Below are 15,894 nucleotides of genomic sequence, written 5' to 3'. Positions count from 1 at the left end.
AATTCCAATGGAGATGCTTTATGAACTCCATAAGAAAAATTATTTAGGTGGATAAAGATACAACAATGAAAGTTAAAATGAAGAGTATTCTTTATGTCCTGAATAAGAGGACTATTGCTTATATGCAGCTTAATAATTTCTCTTCTGTCTTCACAATTTTTCTTGCAAATCTAAAACTACACATTTAACTGTAACATAATCTATTCTACGCGTATTTCAACACAAGGTATAACTATACCAACAAGCTGCAACAAATGAAATATAAATAAATACTATTGCCAAACGTTTATAAAAATTATTCAATTCTTATTTCTATCTAACATTTCTTTTGTAAGTATTCTCATTTATATTTTAATAGCAAGCATGATATTTGTAAATTTGAAGAAGTCCAGTAAAAGTAAGTATCAATAATATCACAACACGATATGTAAGCAAAGCAAGGTAACATTAGTTCAAGAAACCTCCATAAAAATTAAATTCATAGGAGTTAACCCTAATACAAGCTTTAACCGCCAAAAGATTACAAATGTAAAATAATATCACAAGTGACACCTGAATATTTGATGCACATAACAAGAAAAAAGTAATTTTGTAGCAAACAATTTAGTCTGAAGAACGAGAAAATTTTTGTGAGGAGAATAGGCTTAATTAATACTCTTATTTCTTTAAAGCATGATCTCATCCTTTCAGTTTTATAGTAGAGTTCACTTTTTTGACCTATTCGTTGTTCCTTAAATAGTTTTTGTTCATTTTTTCTTGTTTTGACATCTTTATCATGTACAGAGGATGCAGTGTGCTTTTAGCATTTGACATATACTTGAATCGAAGCTTTAGTGAATGAAGAAGATGAAAGAGAAATGTCTGAAAATGTGCTATCACCAACTTATTATACACTTTACGGAGCAAGCAGTATCAAATGAAATAGATACATTCATTTATACATGCTAGAACCTGACAACATACAAGCCATCACATAGTCTAATTACCATGCTTCAGTATAAACAGTAGAGATACAAAGAGCATGTATAGGACAATTCGACCCCAACATGTCAGACTGTAGATGACATTTGCGAGTAAAATTGGCAGCATCTTAATTTTAATCTCCTCATACACTATATCTGGAAGAGCTTTGGAGTCAAGGTACCCGGACAATGATTGGCATTGAGATGATGTGGGAATCAATGTAAAAAAAATTGCATGATTTATTTTTTAAAAAATTTATGGTAAAAGTTACATGACTGAAGTCTATTTGCTTAGTGGCTAATGCCAACACAGTAGGCTCTACCGTCATCGAGGTTATCACATTCGTGGCTACCAGAGCGGTGGAGACCAGCATTCCAGTCATAGAGTTGGGTGGTAGTGATACCGTTTCTCTTGGAGAAGTCACCACACCAGCTGTCAGAGGACTTGACAGTGGAGTACTTGTTACAGGTGGAGATGATGTGTCTAACGGCGTTAGAAGGGGCGTTCTTGGGGGTGGAGCTCCAGTTGTCACCAGGTCTGGATTGAGAAGCCTTGGAATTAGAAGAAGACTTGGTGGTCTTCTTGGTGGTCTTCTTGGTAGTCTTCTTACCCTTCTTGGTAGTCTTCTTAGCCTTCTTGGTGGTCTTCTTACCCTTCTTGGTGGTCTTCTTACCCTTCTTGCTAGCCTTCTTCTTGGCAAGAGCAATCTTGTGGCCAGTGTAAGAATCTCTCTTGTCATGCTTAGGCAAGGCTTGGACGCAGTAAGCTTCACCAGCAACGAGCTTGTCACAAGCGACGTCAGCATTCAAGGCAAGGAAGTCTGCGGTGGGAATACCGTGGCTGGAAGCAATGGAGTTACAGGTATCATCAGCCTTGGCTATGGACAAATTAGAATATGATTCTTATAAAGGCCGTGTGTTCATCATTCACTTACCAACAACTTCCTTAACACAAGGGGAGAAAGCAGAGACAGCGGTAGCAAGAGTGAGAGCAGTAGCAGCAATAGTGAACTTCATTTTTATATAAGTGATAGGAAGGGGAAAAAAGTAAAGAAAAGCCTTGAGTTGTTTGTATGAATGAATAGGAGTGGGATCATGTCCCTCCTTTTATATAAAAAGACAAAGAGGCCTGTCCCACATAATTAAGTCTTGTGTAAATGTCGCAAACTTGAAATTAAACTTCGTGTAACAAATTGGGTTGCATACTTTCCTTTTTCACTTAGATTTACATGTTTCTTTCTAAATTTAACAGTTATTGAAGCTTTTAAAGTGATCCGCATACACACTGGTTTCGATAAATTGAAAAATATCCAAAAATGGAATGTTTGATCATGGTTCTGCCATCTAGAATTGATCAAAAAAATGCTTTTCCACGACTAATTATAACATGCACGTTTTCTTCATTTCTGTCTTTTTTTTAAAAAAAAAGGGATTTAGCTTGTGCCTTTATTACTCCTTATAACAAAGGAAGTATTTAAAAACATACAAGATTTTCATGCGTTGTTTTTGTATTCTTCTGAATTGTTTTTAGGACGAGTAAATTGTGGATGTTCCTAATCCGCTACTCCTATGAGTAGATCATTAGCGTTCTTGTAATACACATAATGAGCGGAGCAGATTGGTTTCTCCGTCCATTTTTAATAATTCGCCTCAATGCCTATTTATTTAAAGAACATGAAGAAAGATATATAGAAATAATATCCAAGTACAATATAATTCTCTTGGTGCTTCAAAATGGAAATGACTTAGGCTCATTTAAAGAAGAAAGCAGCAAGATGTCTTTGCTCGAAAATAAAGTGGGAGGTTATTTTATGTTTTTTTTTACATTTGCAAAAAAGAAGAACCTTGTTCTCTTTACAAGTATTCAATGAGAAAAAAGAGTGTTTCACTATCTTTCTTTATCCGTACCTTCTGTGGCATAAAAAAATGAATTCAAATTTCGCCTTTTAGCCATAGTAGTAATACTAATACTGATTAAAAAATAGCACCAAATGATCTACGCTAATGCATATCAAAATTGTGTTGGCTGTAATTTCTTGATCAAAAATTTCTCAACAACATGTGTCTATCCTAAAGAGCATGAGAGGAGTTGATTGTTTATAAGAAAACGAAATGGAAATTTTGACATTTCAACAGCCCAAGAACTGAGGTGAAACTACTATCTATAAAGTCATGTTCAATGAATGAGACTGTAGACAACACAAAGCAGGTACACATGCTCTGTTATTTTACAAAGAACTCATGCTAATAAATAAAGTGTTTGGAACTTGAGTACTGTGCAGTTATCAAATGAGGAGCACAGAATAATTTGATTCTTTATTTATTTAGTATTATATGTATCTTAAATGACATTTTTATTCTTTTTCATTCTTAGAGACTATGCTTATTGTGTTTTACAGTTGTTTGTTCATCCTTTCATTTTAATTAGCGTGTGCTTAAAACATCATCATGGAGAAGTGGCATGTTTGTCGAAGACTTTTACCACTTATCGGATGATGGAACCTTCAATAAAAATGATTGCACTAGATTTTTTTTATAAAACTAAAATATATTGAACTTGTACAAAATGTGACGTAAATACAGTACAACAATCAGCCACCACCTTAATATGTATAGTCCAAAACTGAATATTATCATTTAATATTAACTGTACTTAATAATGTGTATAAGAGAATGTGTTTGTATATGTCAACGCTTAAAGATATTTTGCTCCTATTCAATCTGCATGAGCATTTCAAAGTAAAAGCTAATTGTTCGTAGACTTTTTTTTTTCTATGATGGTATCCCTTCTATAATCATTTCTATGCTGTCACCCGTTTTTTCTTTTTCCGTTCTCTCCTTTATATGTGTAGATTTGTAGGTTACTGTATTTATAAAAAAGCTGCTACTTTTATTACAAGTATTTGCTCAATTGATTTGTATGCTTGAATTATGATCAAATCTTGCTTCTTTTTAAAAATCTATATACTACTTTTTTTCATAATTCTTTCTAGCCATGTTGTTGTAAGAGCATTAAAATAAAGGAGCCTGTGATATATTGAGCCTTTAGTAAAATTTGATATAATGAAATTAACTTGTTTTTTTTTTTCTACAAAAGAATTATTTTTGAATTCACACTGTGATCCTATTCTTTAGATCCGGTTGTCTTCATCTACGGATTAACAACTCGATTCAAAACAAACATGAATTACTAATACACATTAAAATGAATAATATAAAGATAACACATCAGTTATAATATACATCCTTCTGTGAATTGCTTTCAGAAATAGCTCCCTCGGTCCTTCTGTTATGAGCCATCATCGTTCGGAAGACTTAAAATTCTTGACAGGTAAACCATACCGCGCCACAGACTAATTTATTTTGAAGTCAGCAAACGGATATAAAAAACACAGATTAGGTTAATGAAAGAAGTCAAGTTAATTAGCTTTGGTAACACGAGTTTCATATCATATTGATGGCACGTTACTTTGCTTTAAAACTAAACATTGTAAGCTTTATTTTTATTCGCTTGGAAGATCAGATAGTCGTTAATTTCATATTTGACAACAGTTTGTGATATCAGCATTAGCAACCATTACATAAAAGTATTGACAATGAAAAAGACAAAAGAACACTTTGAATCTAAACTATTTAATATTTCTTTCTTTCTCTGAACAGCATCGTTTTTCTCGCATACCTACATAGTTTGATAACGTTATAGTGCTTATAAAGATTTTGCCTTTTTTTGCGTTAAAAAAAATCCTGGGAAATACAAATTTTTCAAAGCAGACTACTTGCCTATCATTATCAATCCTGCTCAAAAACGATGAGTCTCGAGACTGATTCAGACTTTGGCTTCAAAAAAAATGCAATCACTGTATTTCCATTTCAAACCTCATAAGGATAAAGCTTTGTTGCCCCTTTTTTAAACTTGCAACATATCCAGTTGTGACTTATAGCCAGTGATATTTCTTATCACATAAGGCTCAATATAAACAAAAAACCATTCATACATTAATATTACCGTCAATAAAAATCAGACTCTATCTCGTTTTGTGCACACTGCTTTTTATATGCCACGCTCGCTTTGTTCATGAATAACAAGAATATTTTCCGTATAGGTGTAAGATTGATCTATGATATGAAATCTTTACCTTTTTTTTTGCGATGGTATCCTTCTTTTACAATTTTTGCATTGAATTTAATGTTACAATGAAACTAAATATAATTGTTTATAAACATACGGCAACAAACTTGTAAAAAGTAGACGAAAATAGTAGCAAGGCGCCAAACCTTTTGACTTTTATGAGTGAATACTTGCTGCACAATCCAATCAATCGAGATTACCGTACAACAATATAAAGGGCGAGAAGAAAGTATGCAAAACTAAAAAAAGAAGGTTTGTATTTCAAATATTGAATACTGAAACCGTCTTTCCTTGAGCCATTGCATTGTCATGTTTTGTCATGCCAATAGGACACAGTTTTCTATTCCTAAGCTGAGCCTTTATGGATGAGATTAAATGAGTGGATCCTGATCATTAGTGCTTATCCTAAATAACCCACTTTCAGCTTAATGTCAGCCATTTACACTTGACATTCATTTTTTCTTATACATGCCAAATCATATCAAGCATAGCTGTCTTTTGTCAAACTAACGCAACTAGTGCGGGACTGATGCTTCAAAAATACTACTTTTCTCATCCATCAAGTTCGCTGACCGTCTTTGATTCAAGTTTCTATCTCAATAATTGCCTATGATTCTAAATCGTACCATGATTGGCTGCATTACCATTGGTACTTAGAAAGTTCACCAGCACTTTTTTTGATAGTGCATCTTTCATGCTTGTGATTGTATTCTAGATCATTGAAGGGGGGGCTTTTTGTGTGCTAATGTTCTTTATAGATAGCATTAATTTATTATCTCGACAATTCAATCTCACATTTGAAAAGCTTGCTGTCATCGCATGCTCAATTTCCCTATTTATTTAATAAACTTAAATGGGCCAATACAAAAGAGTAAATAACAGTTGATACTGTCTATCACAGTCCATCAACATGACCTGTACAACTCACTAGGCACTAATACACAAGAGGACGTCTGTAGTTTCAAAGTTTTTTTTATAACTTGGATTAAAATATTTGAATATATGCATCTATGTTTATTGTTTTATGTTTGATTTAAATTCTCCTTATTCTTTTGCACTAGGGAACCATTCTTCCCATTTGGATTTAGCAGCTTCCTTCAATCGAATCATCATACTGTCCACATCATCAAGAGCAGGTCGAATATCCAAGTGGAAAACAGGAACACCTGGTACTTCTTCTGGTGCTTCATAATAATCAATAACATATCTTCTTGTTGTTCCACATCGACTCACGTACCAATCATGTCTGTCAAACGGTCTAGGTGCTCTATCACAAAAGCGTCACTATACAGATCATTTCAAAACAAAACCTCCACTTACCCAAATAATGAAAATAATCTTGCCTTGGGTGTTGGCTCCTGAGGTCTACCTTGGAACTTTGACAGATAAGGATCCTCTGCACACTCACTATCAAAAGAAAAAAAACTGTCAGTACTTTTTTTTTTTTTTTTTCGTATAAAAAAGGGGGTGAGGAGTACCATTTATATTTACTTTCCCATTTGAGCACCTCATTCCATGCTTCTTCGTTGAGAAAGTTGTGAATATCTACCATGGTTTCAATATGTTCCTCAGGTGTTTCCCAACCCTTTCGACGAAGAGCGTTGTAGAATTGCTGTGGGCTAGGATATTCCCACTTGGCATCACTTTCTTTTGATTTAGGAATGGAAGAAATGACTCGTTCGGTAGGAAGATCGACGGTTTGGTCGGGTTGTTTTGTTTGAGCTAAATTAGGCATCATATTGGTCTCATTTAACTCGCTTGATTTATGCATAGGACAACCAGGAGGTATCGTCTTTTTTTCTTCTGCAGGCTTGTGCATAGGACAGCCGGGTGGTATGCTTACAGACTCAACCTTTGTTGACTTTTCGGGAGTACGAATAGGACAACTTTCAACGGATTGATCTGCCATTGTTTGATTATTAATAAAAGATTTTTTTTTTGAAAGGAGAGGGTCCCTACTTTTTTTTTCAGGTTTTCTAGGTTTCTTGCTGTGACTTTGTAATCTTTTAACCAATCAAATGATGAACCTCTTTTTTGGTATCTAAAGTGTTACATGAATTTGAGTATTCTATTGATGTTCCGAAATGTTGACAGTGTCTCCAATGAAATGCTACCTCATAAAAGCTCATCTACTTATTATCCTTGACTATAGGCATTCTCTTTTAAAGCATTATCAATTTGAGGTCCTTGTATGTTGTCATAAGATTGAAATGATGTTTATAGTGTTGCAAGGTGATGCCACAAAGCATTTTGACAGATACACTTTCTTGCTATGATTTCTACTTGACCTGTCTTGCATTCAATTTAACAAGACAATTCATGATGACGATAAAGGCTTTAATGTTGTTTTTCTAACTCGTTTACTTTATGAAATTAATCAGACCCATTTTTATTATTTAGTATCAAGCCTATAGGATACGTCTTGAGAGAATTAAAAATCAACCAACATAAGCGAGGTTTACGTACAATGAATTTCACAATGAATTTCACAATGACATAACAAAAGTACCAATCAAAAAAAGTCAAAGCAAAAGATCCTGTCTCGAAAAGATCGCTCGACAGAATAGAATCCATTCCTGCCATAAGAAACCCAATTCAAATAAAAAGACAATGAAGCAAACATGATTCAAAAAGAGGAGCCATCGATTGAATCTCAAAGCGAGTGTTTAGATTATTTGCCATGTTGCTGAATCTACAAAAGTTTAGTTTGAATACAGGATTGGCCACACTGGACATGTTCCTGGTTTCATCGGCTGAATTAAAAATGAAGATCGAATCGTTTTTGTTGGACGCATTTCCTAAAGAGAGACATGTGTTGATCTCGAGTAGCAAAGTTGAGAACATGAGATAAACTGTGCTCATAAAGAGACCGCAAGTCATTTGCAAAAATAATGTTCTGCAGAAGATAGGTTTGATATGAACAAGTACAAGTCAGTAGATAGAAAAGTAACCTTCATAAAGGATTCTCCTCATCGTTCAGTTTAAAAGAACCCGTCTTTTCCTTTTAGCTTTTGCTCATCTAGATCGATGCGTGTTTGATCGAAACCTTTATTTTACACAGATTACATGCTGGTATTTCATCAGGATTGCAAGAAAAAAAAAAAGATATGTGTGGAAGGGTGCCAAGACCAAAGAAAAAAAAAATCAGTCTGAACAAATCACTCAAGATCTCTCCCCTTTTCTCAAAAGGGTCATCGCATGGCTCCTGCTCGACTTGCCGATGGTCATCCACTGGAGATCGATCCAGGCAGGGGCGGCCACATTGGGACAGGCAGTCGCATGTCCCAGCCGTACTTGTTCCACCTCCAAGCATCCTAAAAGACCTGATACCGATCCTCTCACGATTGGCAAGAATCATACGCATCCGACAGGAAGATCGGTGGGATGCTACACAGCACGCAGGGAAATGAATGGGGGCAAATGGTTCCAGAGAACATCGTGTGGATCAAACAACATCCTTGGTGAAGACCACAGCCTTGTGGGCCGACTGGATTCATGTCTACCCATGTGCAGACGGATGACTGTGTTGAGCGTGGACACACGATAAAGTCGAGTGCTTAAAAGTGTATGAAAGCTCAAAGGTTTGATCACCTCTCCCTTGATCTTTATCATCATGTAAAGAAAGACATACAGTTGAAAGTGGAGCAGATGGGGGGGGGGCTGTTGAGGCAAGGCCTGTGGATTTCTAAACCAGGTGCAGAGGAGAAAGGAAGATCGAAAGGAGATGGAGGGTGCCTGTTGAGCCATTGGCTAAAGAGGCCATGGTGTGTAAAATTGCCCGGTAGGGATGAGGAAATCATTGGATTCAAGCAAACTGTTTATCAGCCTATGGTTCTATTAAAAAGAGAGCTAGTTTGTCTATCAGTCATCATCAGCTTCTATCCATTCCTTCTTCATTTGCTCTATAAATTTCACAAGAAGTCCATACCAGCCATGACACCCTACGATAAGCCCTTGTCAAAAGAAACCTGTTTGGTGTACTGTCGAGGTTGATGAATGGTTTCCATGTGGAAACACAGTATAATCATGCGCCTTGTATTGGCTGATAACCAAGGATGAATGCTTTTGTTTGGTGTAAATATAAAAAAATGTGGAGAAAATGAATGAAAAGGAAATGTCACTACACTTTGTAACGTATTACCCTGCTTGAAACATCTCCCCGTTCCTTTTTATCAAAAGCTACATGTTCTTTATTCACTTGTTATTTGAGCTTCCAACTTGTCGTTGTTGCTTCCTACGCTATTCAGCTGAGGATGCAGTTTTGAAAGCCAAAGGCTTTTTTTTCATTTTTTTCATTTCTTGATTTGAAGCATCAATGCGAAAAAACGTTTCAAAGCATACGCATACTGTTTCTAGCGACATTTTATTCCTTTTGAAACAGAATATTGTTTTTGTTTATAAAAACCAATAGTCATTGCTGTTTCTCTTTTTGAAAAAAAGTAATTTTGATAGAACAATAAAGCATTGGTCTTTTTAATAAAAAAATAGGTTGTTATCTATTTAGTTTAACAAGTCAAAAAGCAGTGACTTAAAATAATAAGCTCTAGGATGTTGGGTTTAGGCAAAGAAAAGACAAGGGAGGCAGGGGGGGGGGGGAAGCGAATGGAAAAGAGGGGAATTTTTTTTGTAAAAGTGAAAAGAGGGGAAATGGAAAATGCTCCCTGATAGAACTGAGAATGAAAGTGTCAAAATTAAAAAAAAAAAAAAATAAACAAGGCTTTCCATTTTTTATTTTTTTATATTTTTTTTTTGTTGAACGGACAATGGAAAGTAGCAGTAATAATAATTTATATCAAACACTTGGTTTACAAAAGACAGCAACACCAGAAGAAATAAAAAAAGTAAAGAAAATAAAAGAAAATAAAAGACTTGACTTACATGATACCAGGCTTATCGAAAATTAGCATTAAAATATCATCCAGACAAAAACCCAAACAGTGCGGATAAAGTAAGCTAGAGAAAACTGAGAGGATTGTATATAAACATGTGTTAGTTTAAAGATATAAGTTATGCGTATGAGATACTCAGTGATGAACAAAAACGTCAAGTGTACGATAAATACGGAGAACTCGGTTTACAAATGATGGGCACGGTCATGAGCCCACTGTTTGATCCACAAATAGAATCCATGCTCTGTACTGCCTTGCTGTTCTTATCTCTTCTCTTTTCACTCTTTATTCTCTTCATCGCCTTCCTCACCCTCCGTATCGATCACATCGTGCTCTGGTCATGGCGAGTGGTCTGGATACCTGCTTGGATCATTGACCTCATCTTGTTTTATCATCTGGTGCGATATGTCATCCGTCGTCAGCAAAACAGCACAAAGGATGAAAAACTCGAGGAGGCAGAAAAAGAAGGCTACGAGAAGCAGATCAGACGAGTGAAGCAGATGATCTGGATCCTCGACTTCTTACTCTTGCTCCTCTTTCAAATCTTCATTGTCCTTCGACTCGATCAACACATCACCTGGCCTGTCTCGACCGTTTTCATTCCCTATTTTGTCTTTGAAGCCATCCAGTGCGTCACGATCACCATCACTACCCTCATCGGCATCCTGGCCATCCTGTCGACCGAAGAAAAGAAAGGGCTGGGGACCTTTGTCTTTGATCAATACTGGTCGATCGTGCTTCGGTTCTGTACCCTCTTGCTGGTCGCCTTGCGTCTCGATCAGGTCATGACCTGTTCCTGGGCCATCGTGTTCATCCCGCTCTATCTCGTGGGCTTAAAATACGCTCTGGACTTGGTGTTTCGCTATCGTCTGTATGCGACCTTACCCCAGCCCGAGGTGGCACAGCAGGGAAAAGTGACGGTCTTGTTGGGCATGGTTCTGTTTGGGGTGGTGAGTGTGTTGATGTATGCTCTGATCGGCCTTGTGGCAAGACGTCTGGATGGGGATGGGTTCATTCGGATGTCGAACGTGTTTATTCCACTCTTTATCATCTTTGTAAGTCATGTGTCCACCATCTTCACTTTAGCTCATCCTTTTCATAGTCTTTTCTTTTATGTTGTTCTGGTTGCTGTCTTCCTTGCTTACTCAAAGTGTCAGCGATGCCAGATCTAGAAGAATCTGAAACGGATCCACTGGTGATCATCGATAGCAGTAGACGCATCACTGCGTCATAACATCATTTCATTTGTAGATTATATAATACGCATAATAAAACAATCAAATAGATTCACACACAACAGGATGCCTATTCACCTTCTAAAAAGGTTTCTCACAACATGCAAGCTTGCATCCCACTTTTTCCTCCTCTCTCCTTAAAAAGTAGTCATGTAGGGAATGTGTATCCTATCCGTCTAGATCATGTCATCAGGCTTTTAAGGACAATTGTGTGTATAGAAATATCTACCAAATATTTTCCACCTCCTTTTTATTAAATTAAACTGTACACACACATGCACCTTTTAAGACTCTAATCCTTATCTGTGCGTACGCATTGCTGACCACTGTTCTCCTTCCAGACAACATCTCTTCAGTGTGAGATGGATTTGAATGGTTCATGAAAAGTGCCAAGACAGAGGCAACCCATCTTTTCTTCCCCCGAACGCGGTCTGGAAAAAAAAAAAAGGGAAAAAAGGGTAAGACAAGGAAAGGGTTGACGGATGATGTGAAATAAAGTAGAAATGAAACGTCTCACATCATCCTTGTGCATCTTTTGACTTCTTTCTCAGATCATTACCTCATTTCCTTTTATGCGGAACGATGACCTTGTGTTGAAGCGGTTGATCGGCTATTGGAATACATCAAGACATGGATAAAATGACTTTTTTTAATATTTCCTAAAAAGGTGCTTTATGATGTCTTTCTTCACTCTCTTTGTTTTCCATTCTTTTAAATGACATTTAAGAGGTCAACAGGGTCCCCTCACTTGCTTTCATCCTAAAAGAAATCAAGTTCAAGCCAACGGACAAAAACGCCGAAAAGGAAGAGAGAGTGAGAGAGAGCATGATGCTTTACTTTGGGTATGAGTTTAAACAAGCCTTTTTTAAATATAAATTCATTTTCCCTTTTTTTTTTTTTTTTTTTTTTTTTTTTTTTTTTTTTTTTCTTTGCTTTACTTTCATGACACTTGCCAGATTTGATATTCATGATCCAGTCACCAAAAGACTGTTTGTCAGTTATTCGATGGATTGGCTTCTGGTGATCGTGATGACCATCATTTTCTTTTCGATTGATACCTTGCCACCTTTTCATCGTGAATTCTCTATTCATGATACGACCCTCATGCATTATTATACAGAGAATCAAATGGTGCCCATCTGGTTATTGACTGTAAGTAAGGGGGGAATGGGCCGAGTGCTGTCAATTGACTGTAGGTTAGGTGATTGCTTTGGTGGTTCCGATGGTCATCATTGGTGTCATCTCGCTTTATTTTCGTTCGAGTTGGGTTGATTTTCACAGTGGATTGTTAGGTAAACAGATCCCCGAGTCATTCTGTTGATCAACCCTGTTCTCTTAGGTCTCGGATTGGCATTATCCATGACGATTATGATGACAGATGTGATCAAGGTAACAGGGTGGATGACAATAAAAAGTAGGTAACACGATCCAATAGATCGGGGTTGGACGTCCTCGGCCTGACATGCTGGACCGATGCCAACCCCCAGAAGGCATTGAGAATCCACCACTGCATTTATTGAATTACACGATTTGTACAAGCGATCATTTTACTTATAAATTCAAGGATGGATTCAAGAGCTTTCCCAGTGGACATTCATCATGTAAATGAACCAGACATCATCCACATGTATTCATCTCTTTTTGTCCAGTTTCATTTGCAGGATTGGGTTATTTAGCATTTTATCTCGCAGGAAAGATGCGATTGTTTGATAAACAAGGAGTAAGTGAATGATAAAAAGAGAGACAGTCTATTAAAGAACGTAGCACACATACAAGAGTTTCATCTTCTCTTTCCCTTGGATTGGCGCCTTGTTGATCGCCGTCTCTCGTGTTCATGATTACCGTCATCACTGGCAAGATGTGCTCGTCGGCGGACTCATCGGTAAGGGACATCATTCAAGACACGAGACTCATGTACTTTAGGCTCCGGATTGTCCTATTTTGCTTACAGACAATATTATCCTTCCCTGAGCGCCACGCACTGCCAAATCCCTTTTCCTCCACGTATTCGACGCCCTCAAGACATCTTTCCAGACACAGACCATCAACCGCTGACACAAGGCTATCAAGATGTCGAAACTGCTTTTCATCCGAAATGTACGTACATTCTGTTGTGTAAATAAGCTTTATTCATCTGTTTCACTATAGCCATCGGATCCCCCTCGTCCTCCTCCTTCTCCAATCGATGATCTCATGTCTTTGGTTTTGATATCTTTTTGAATTGTTCCCTTTGTTTGATCATTAGAATACACAATAGATCATAAGAAACACTCACATTGTTTGTGTTAAATCATCCAACTATGATAAATCCAGTGAGTCTCTTCTACTTTTCTTTATTTCCTTACTTTATTCATCATATTCTTCAGCATCTCCTTTTTTTTCTCAAAGTTCTTTATAAAATAATCTTCAGAGTCTTGATCCATCTTGATCGGTCTAGAGGAGCATGAATCTCTTGAATCCTGTCACTTTCACTTACGGTATATCATGAATCGCTTCCAACGAGACATGATCACTTGCTAAATCAATCTGTTTCCTTCGAATCACATCCAATTCTTGAAATAGACCCGTCGTATGTTTACCTTTAAAAAGATGAATAGAACGCATAAAATTTTTTTTTAAAAGTACCAAAGACACGCAACTCGTCGTTTTCAAACGAAGCATCCACTTTTTCAAATGCTTCATCCAAACTCTTTATAATCTTTTCATGCTTTTCCATTTTATAAAAAGAAAGAAAGAAAAAAAAGAAACGGCGCATAATTTTTTTTTTCTCTTCTTCTTAAAAAATGGAACAACTGACTCCGGATGGAGGGGTGACCAAGAGGATTATCAAAGCTGGTTTGGGTCAACGACCGGAACCAACCAACTTTGTGAGCGGTAAACGAGAGGTGTGAAGACCGATGAGGATGGCATACTGAGGATTTTGAATAGTGCATTACGATGCTTATTTACTTGATACCAGCGAAAAGTTTGATTCCTCACGTGATAGAAATACAGAATTCACTTTTCAATTAAGAGACTGTAATCAACCCCCCAAAGAAAAAAAAATAGAATCCAGTGATTGATTTTATTTTCTGTAGCTAAAGTCATTGAAGCTTGGGAATTGGCCATTCCGACAATGCAAGTAGGTGAATTGGCAGAGATCATCTGTACAAGTGACTATGGTACAACAGCAAACATAAAAAGGGGGACAGAGTCTCAACTGGCTTTGTATAGGGTATGGCGATCAAGGCCGACAGTATATTGTTCCTCCTCGAGCTCAATTACGTTTTGAAGTGGAACTCATTGGCTTTTGGGAAAAACCCAAATCGGCTTCAGAACGCATAAGATTAGCAGAAAAGAAAAAGAACGAAGGCAACGCGCTGTTCAAACTGGACGCGATCGAGTCAGCTCTGTTTGCCTATCGAAAGGGAAGAGAATACATTCAGGATTTGTGGGATTGTGAACCGGAGGAGCTGGAGGAAGCCCGTCAGTTGATTGTCTCGATCCAGTTGAATATCGGCGCGTGTCATCTGAAGCTCAAGCACTATGATCATGCGATCGAGGTCTGTCAGAAGGCACTGGATCGTGACATGACAAAGATCAAGGCTTATTATCGTATAGGACAAGCTTATATGGAAAAAGGGGATTATGAATCCAGTCTGACGTTTATTAGGATTGGGTTAGAGGTAAGTTGGACATCGTCACCCCCAGACAGAGACTAAACGGATCACTTGTAGTTTAAACCCAACGATCAAAGTCTGCTGTCGTTATTAAAGAGTGTAGAAAAGAAGAAACAAAGTTATGTGGACAGCAGTACTTTGATTTACAAGAAAATGTTTAATTCAAAATAAAAACGCGTGCACTCTCCCTCTTGATTGTAATATGGACTAAATTTTTTTTTTTTTTTTTTTCTGTAGAGAATGATCTCATCCAATAAAGGAGAACAACCCTTTTTTTTTTAATTTTTTTTCTTCTTTTTTTTTTCTCTCATTCTTTTTCTTTTTTTTCTTTTTTTTTTCTCACGAAATGAATGAATTATCAAAGACAGCTATTGGATTACTTGCACAATCGATCGATTTGATAGAAAACACGTTGACAGACAATGAACAATTTATACATGAATCCAAAGTGATGCCGTCAAGTACGATTGGTAAACATCTGAGGTAGTTTTTTTTTTTTTCTTTTTTTTAAAGAAGGCGATTGAATGATGATGAGAATAGACATTTATGCGATCATTTTGAATTATTATATAAACAAGTAACTGTGTTAAATTATGACAAGAGAGATCGAAATGTAATAGCCATCCACAGACTACAAGAGACTCATCTTTTATTAGATACCAGCAGAGAACGATCGATGGGCTGCAAAAGAAAGAATAATAAAGATACAAAAGACGATTGAGGAGAACAGCAAGATCTCACTCGACACACCTCTTGTGTTATCAGCGACGATTGATGCCAGCGACAGTCACCAATATCAATTCCAATCCAGTTTTGGTCGAGAGCTATTCTATTGTTCTATACATGCTGTAAGTCGCTGTCTTTACGTCTATCGATGCTCATGTTCTATAGATACATCATTATGCTTCTATCAAAGCCATCTGTATCGAACTCGGTCTCTCTGTTCCTTCTCATTTTGGTCTTGCTCCTTCTACTCTACAACACATCAAAAAACAATAAAGTACGATTGTAACAAATATG

The 15,894-nt window shown here is 36.8% G+C and overlaps 5 protein-coding genes across 5 annotated transcripts; 3 read left to right on the top strand and 2 right to left on the bottom strand.

Annotated features, from left to right (window-relative positions):
- Positions 1-1,253: 1,253 nt before the first annotated feature.
- On the bottom strand, positions 1,254-1,979 carry RO3G_11428 (uncharacterized protein; the record flags this gene model as incomplete). The annotated part of the gene is made up of 2 exons (XM_067666012.1): positions 1,254-1,840; positions 1,898-1,979. The coding sequence occupies 2 exons, from the start codon at positions 1,977-1,979 to the stop codon at positions 1,254-1,256; spliced, it is 669 nt and encodes a 222-aa protein (XP_067522113.1).
- Positions 1,980-6,135: 4,156 nt separating this feature from the next.
- RO3G_11427 (uncharacterized protein) lies at positions 6,136-7,000 on the bottom strand (the record flags this gene model as incomplete). Its single annotated transcript, XM_067666011.1, has 3 exons — positions 6,136-6,275; positions 6,412-6,498; positions 6,583-7,000. The coding sequence occupies 3 exons, from the start codon at positions 6,998-7,000 to the stop codon at positions 6,136-6,138; spliced, it is 645 nt and encodes a 214-aa protein (XP_067522112.1).
- A 3,171-nt stretch (positions 7,001-10,171) lies between these two features.
- RO3G_11426 (uncharacterized protein) lies at positions 10,172-11,214 on the top strand (the record flags this gene model as incomplete). Its single annotated transcript, XM_067666010.1, has 2 exons — positions 10,172-10,930; positions 11,083-11,214. The coding sequence occupies 2 exons, from the start codon at positions 10,172-10,174 to the stop codon at positions 11,212-11,214; spliced, it is 891 nt and encodes a 296-aa protein (XP_067522111.1).
- A 943-nt stretch (positions 11,215-12,157) lies between these two features.
- On the top strand, positions 12,158-12,578 carry RO3G_11425 (uncharacterized protein; the record flags this gene model as incomplete). Its single annotated transcript, XM_067666009.1, has 2 exons — positions 12,158-12,367; positions 12,555-12,578. The coding sequence occupies 2 exons, from the start codon at positions 12,158-12,160 to the stop codon at positions 12,576-12,578; spliced, it is 234 nt and encodes a 77-aa protein (XP_067522110.1).
- A 1,420-nt stretch (positions 12,579-13,998) lies between these two features.
- RO3G_11424 (FK506-binding protein 5) lies at positions 13,999-15,873 on the top strand (the record flags this gene model as incomplete). The annotated part of the gene is made up of 8 exons (XM_067666008.1): positions 13,999-14,089; positions 14,144-14,233; positions 14,293-14,376; positions 14,429-14,880; positions 15,239-15,344; positions 15,453-15,487; positions 15,531-15,722; positions 15,766-15,873. The coding sequence occupies 8 exons, from the start codon at positions 13,999-14,001 to the stop codon at positions 15,871-15,873; spliced, it is 1,158 nt and encodes a 385-aa protein (XP_067522109.1).
- Positions 15,874-15,894: the final 21 nt, after the last annotated feature.

Source organism: Rhizopus delemar, genomic scaffold (genome assembly GCF_000149305.1).
Source record: "Rhizopus delemar RA 99-880 supercont3.9 genomic scaffold, whole genome shotgun sequence".
Classification (NCBI taxonomy): domain Eukaryota; kingdom Fungi; phylum Mucoromycota; class Mucoromycetes; order Mucorales; family Rhizopodaceae; genus Rhizopus; species Rhizopus delemar.
This window is presented reverse-complemented; position numbering and strand designations above follow the sequence as displayed.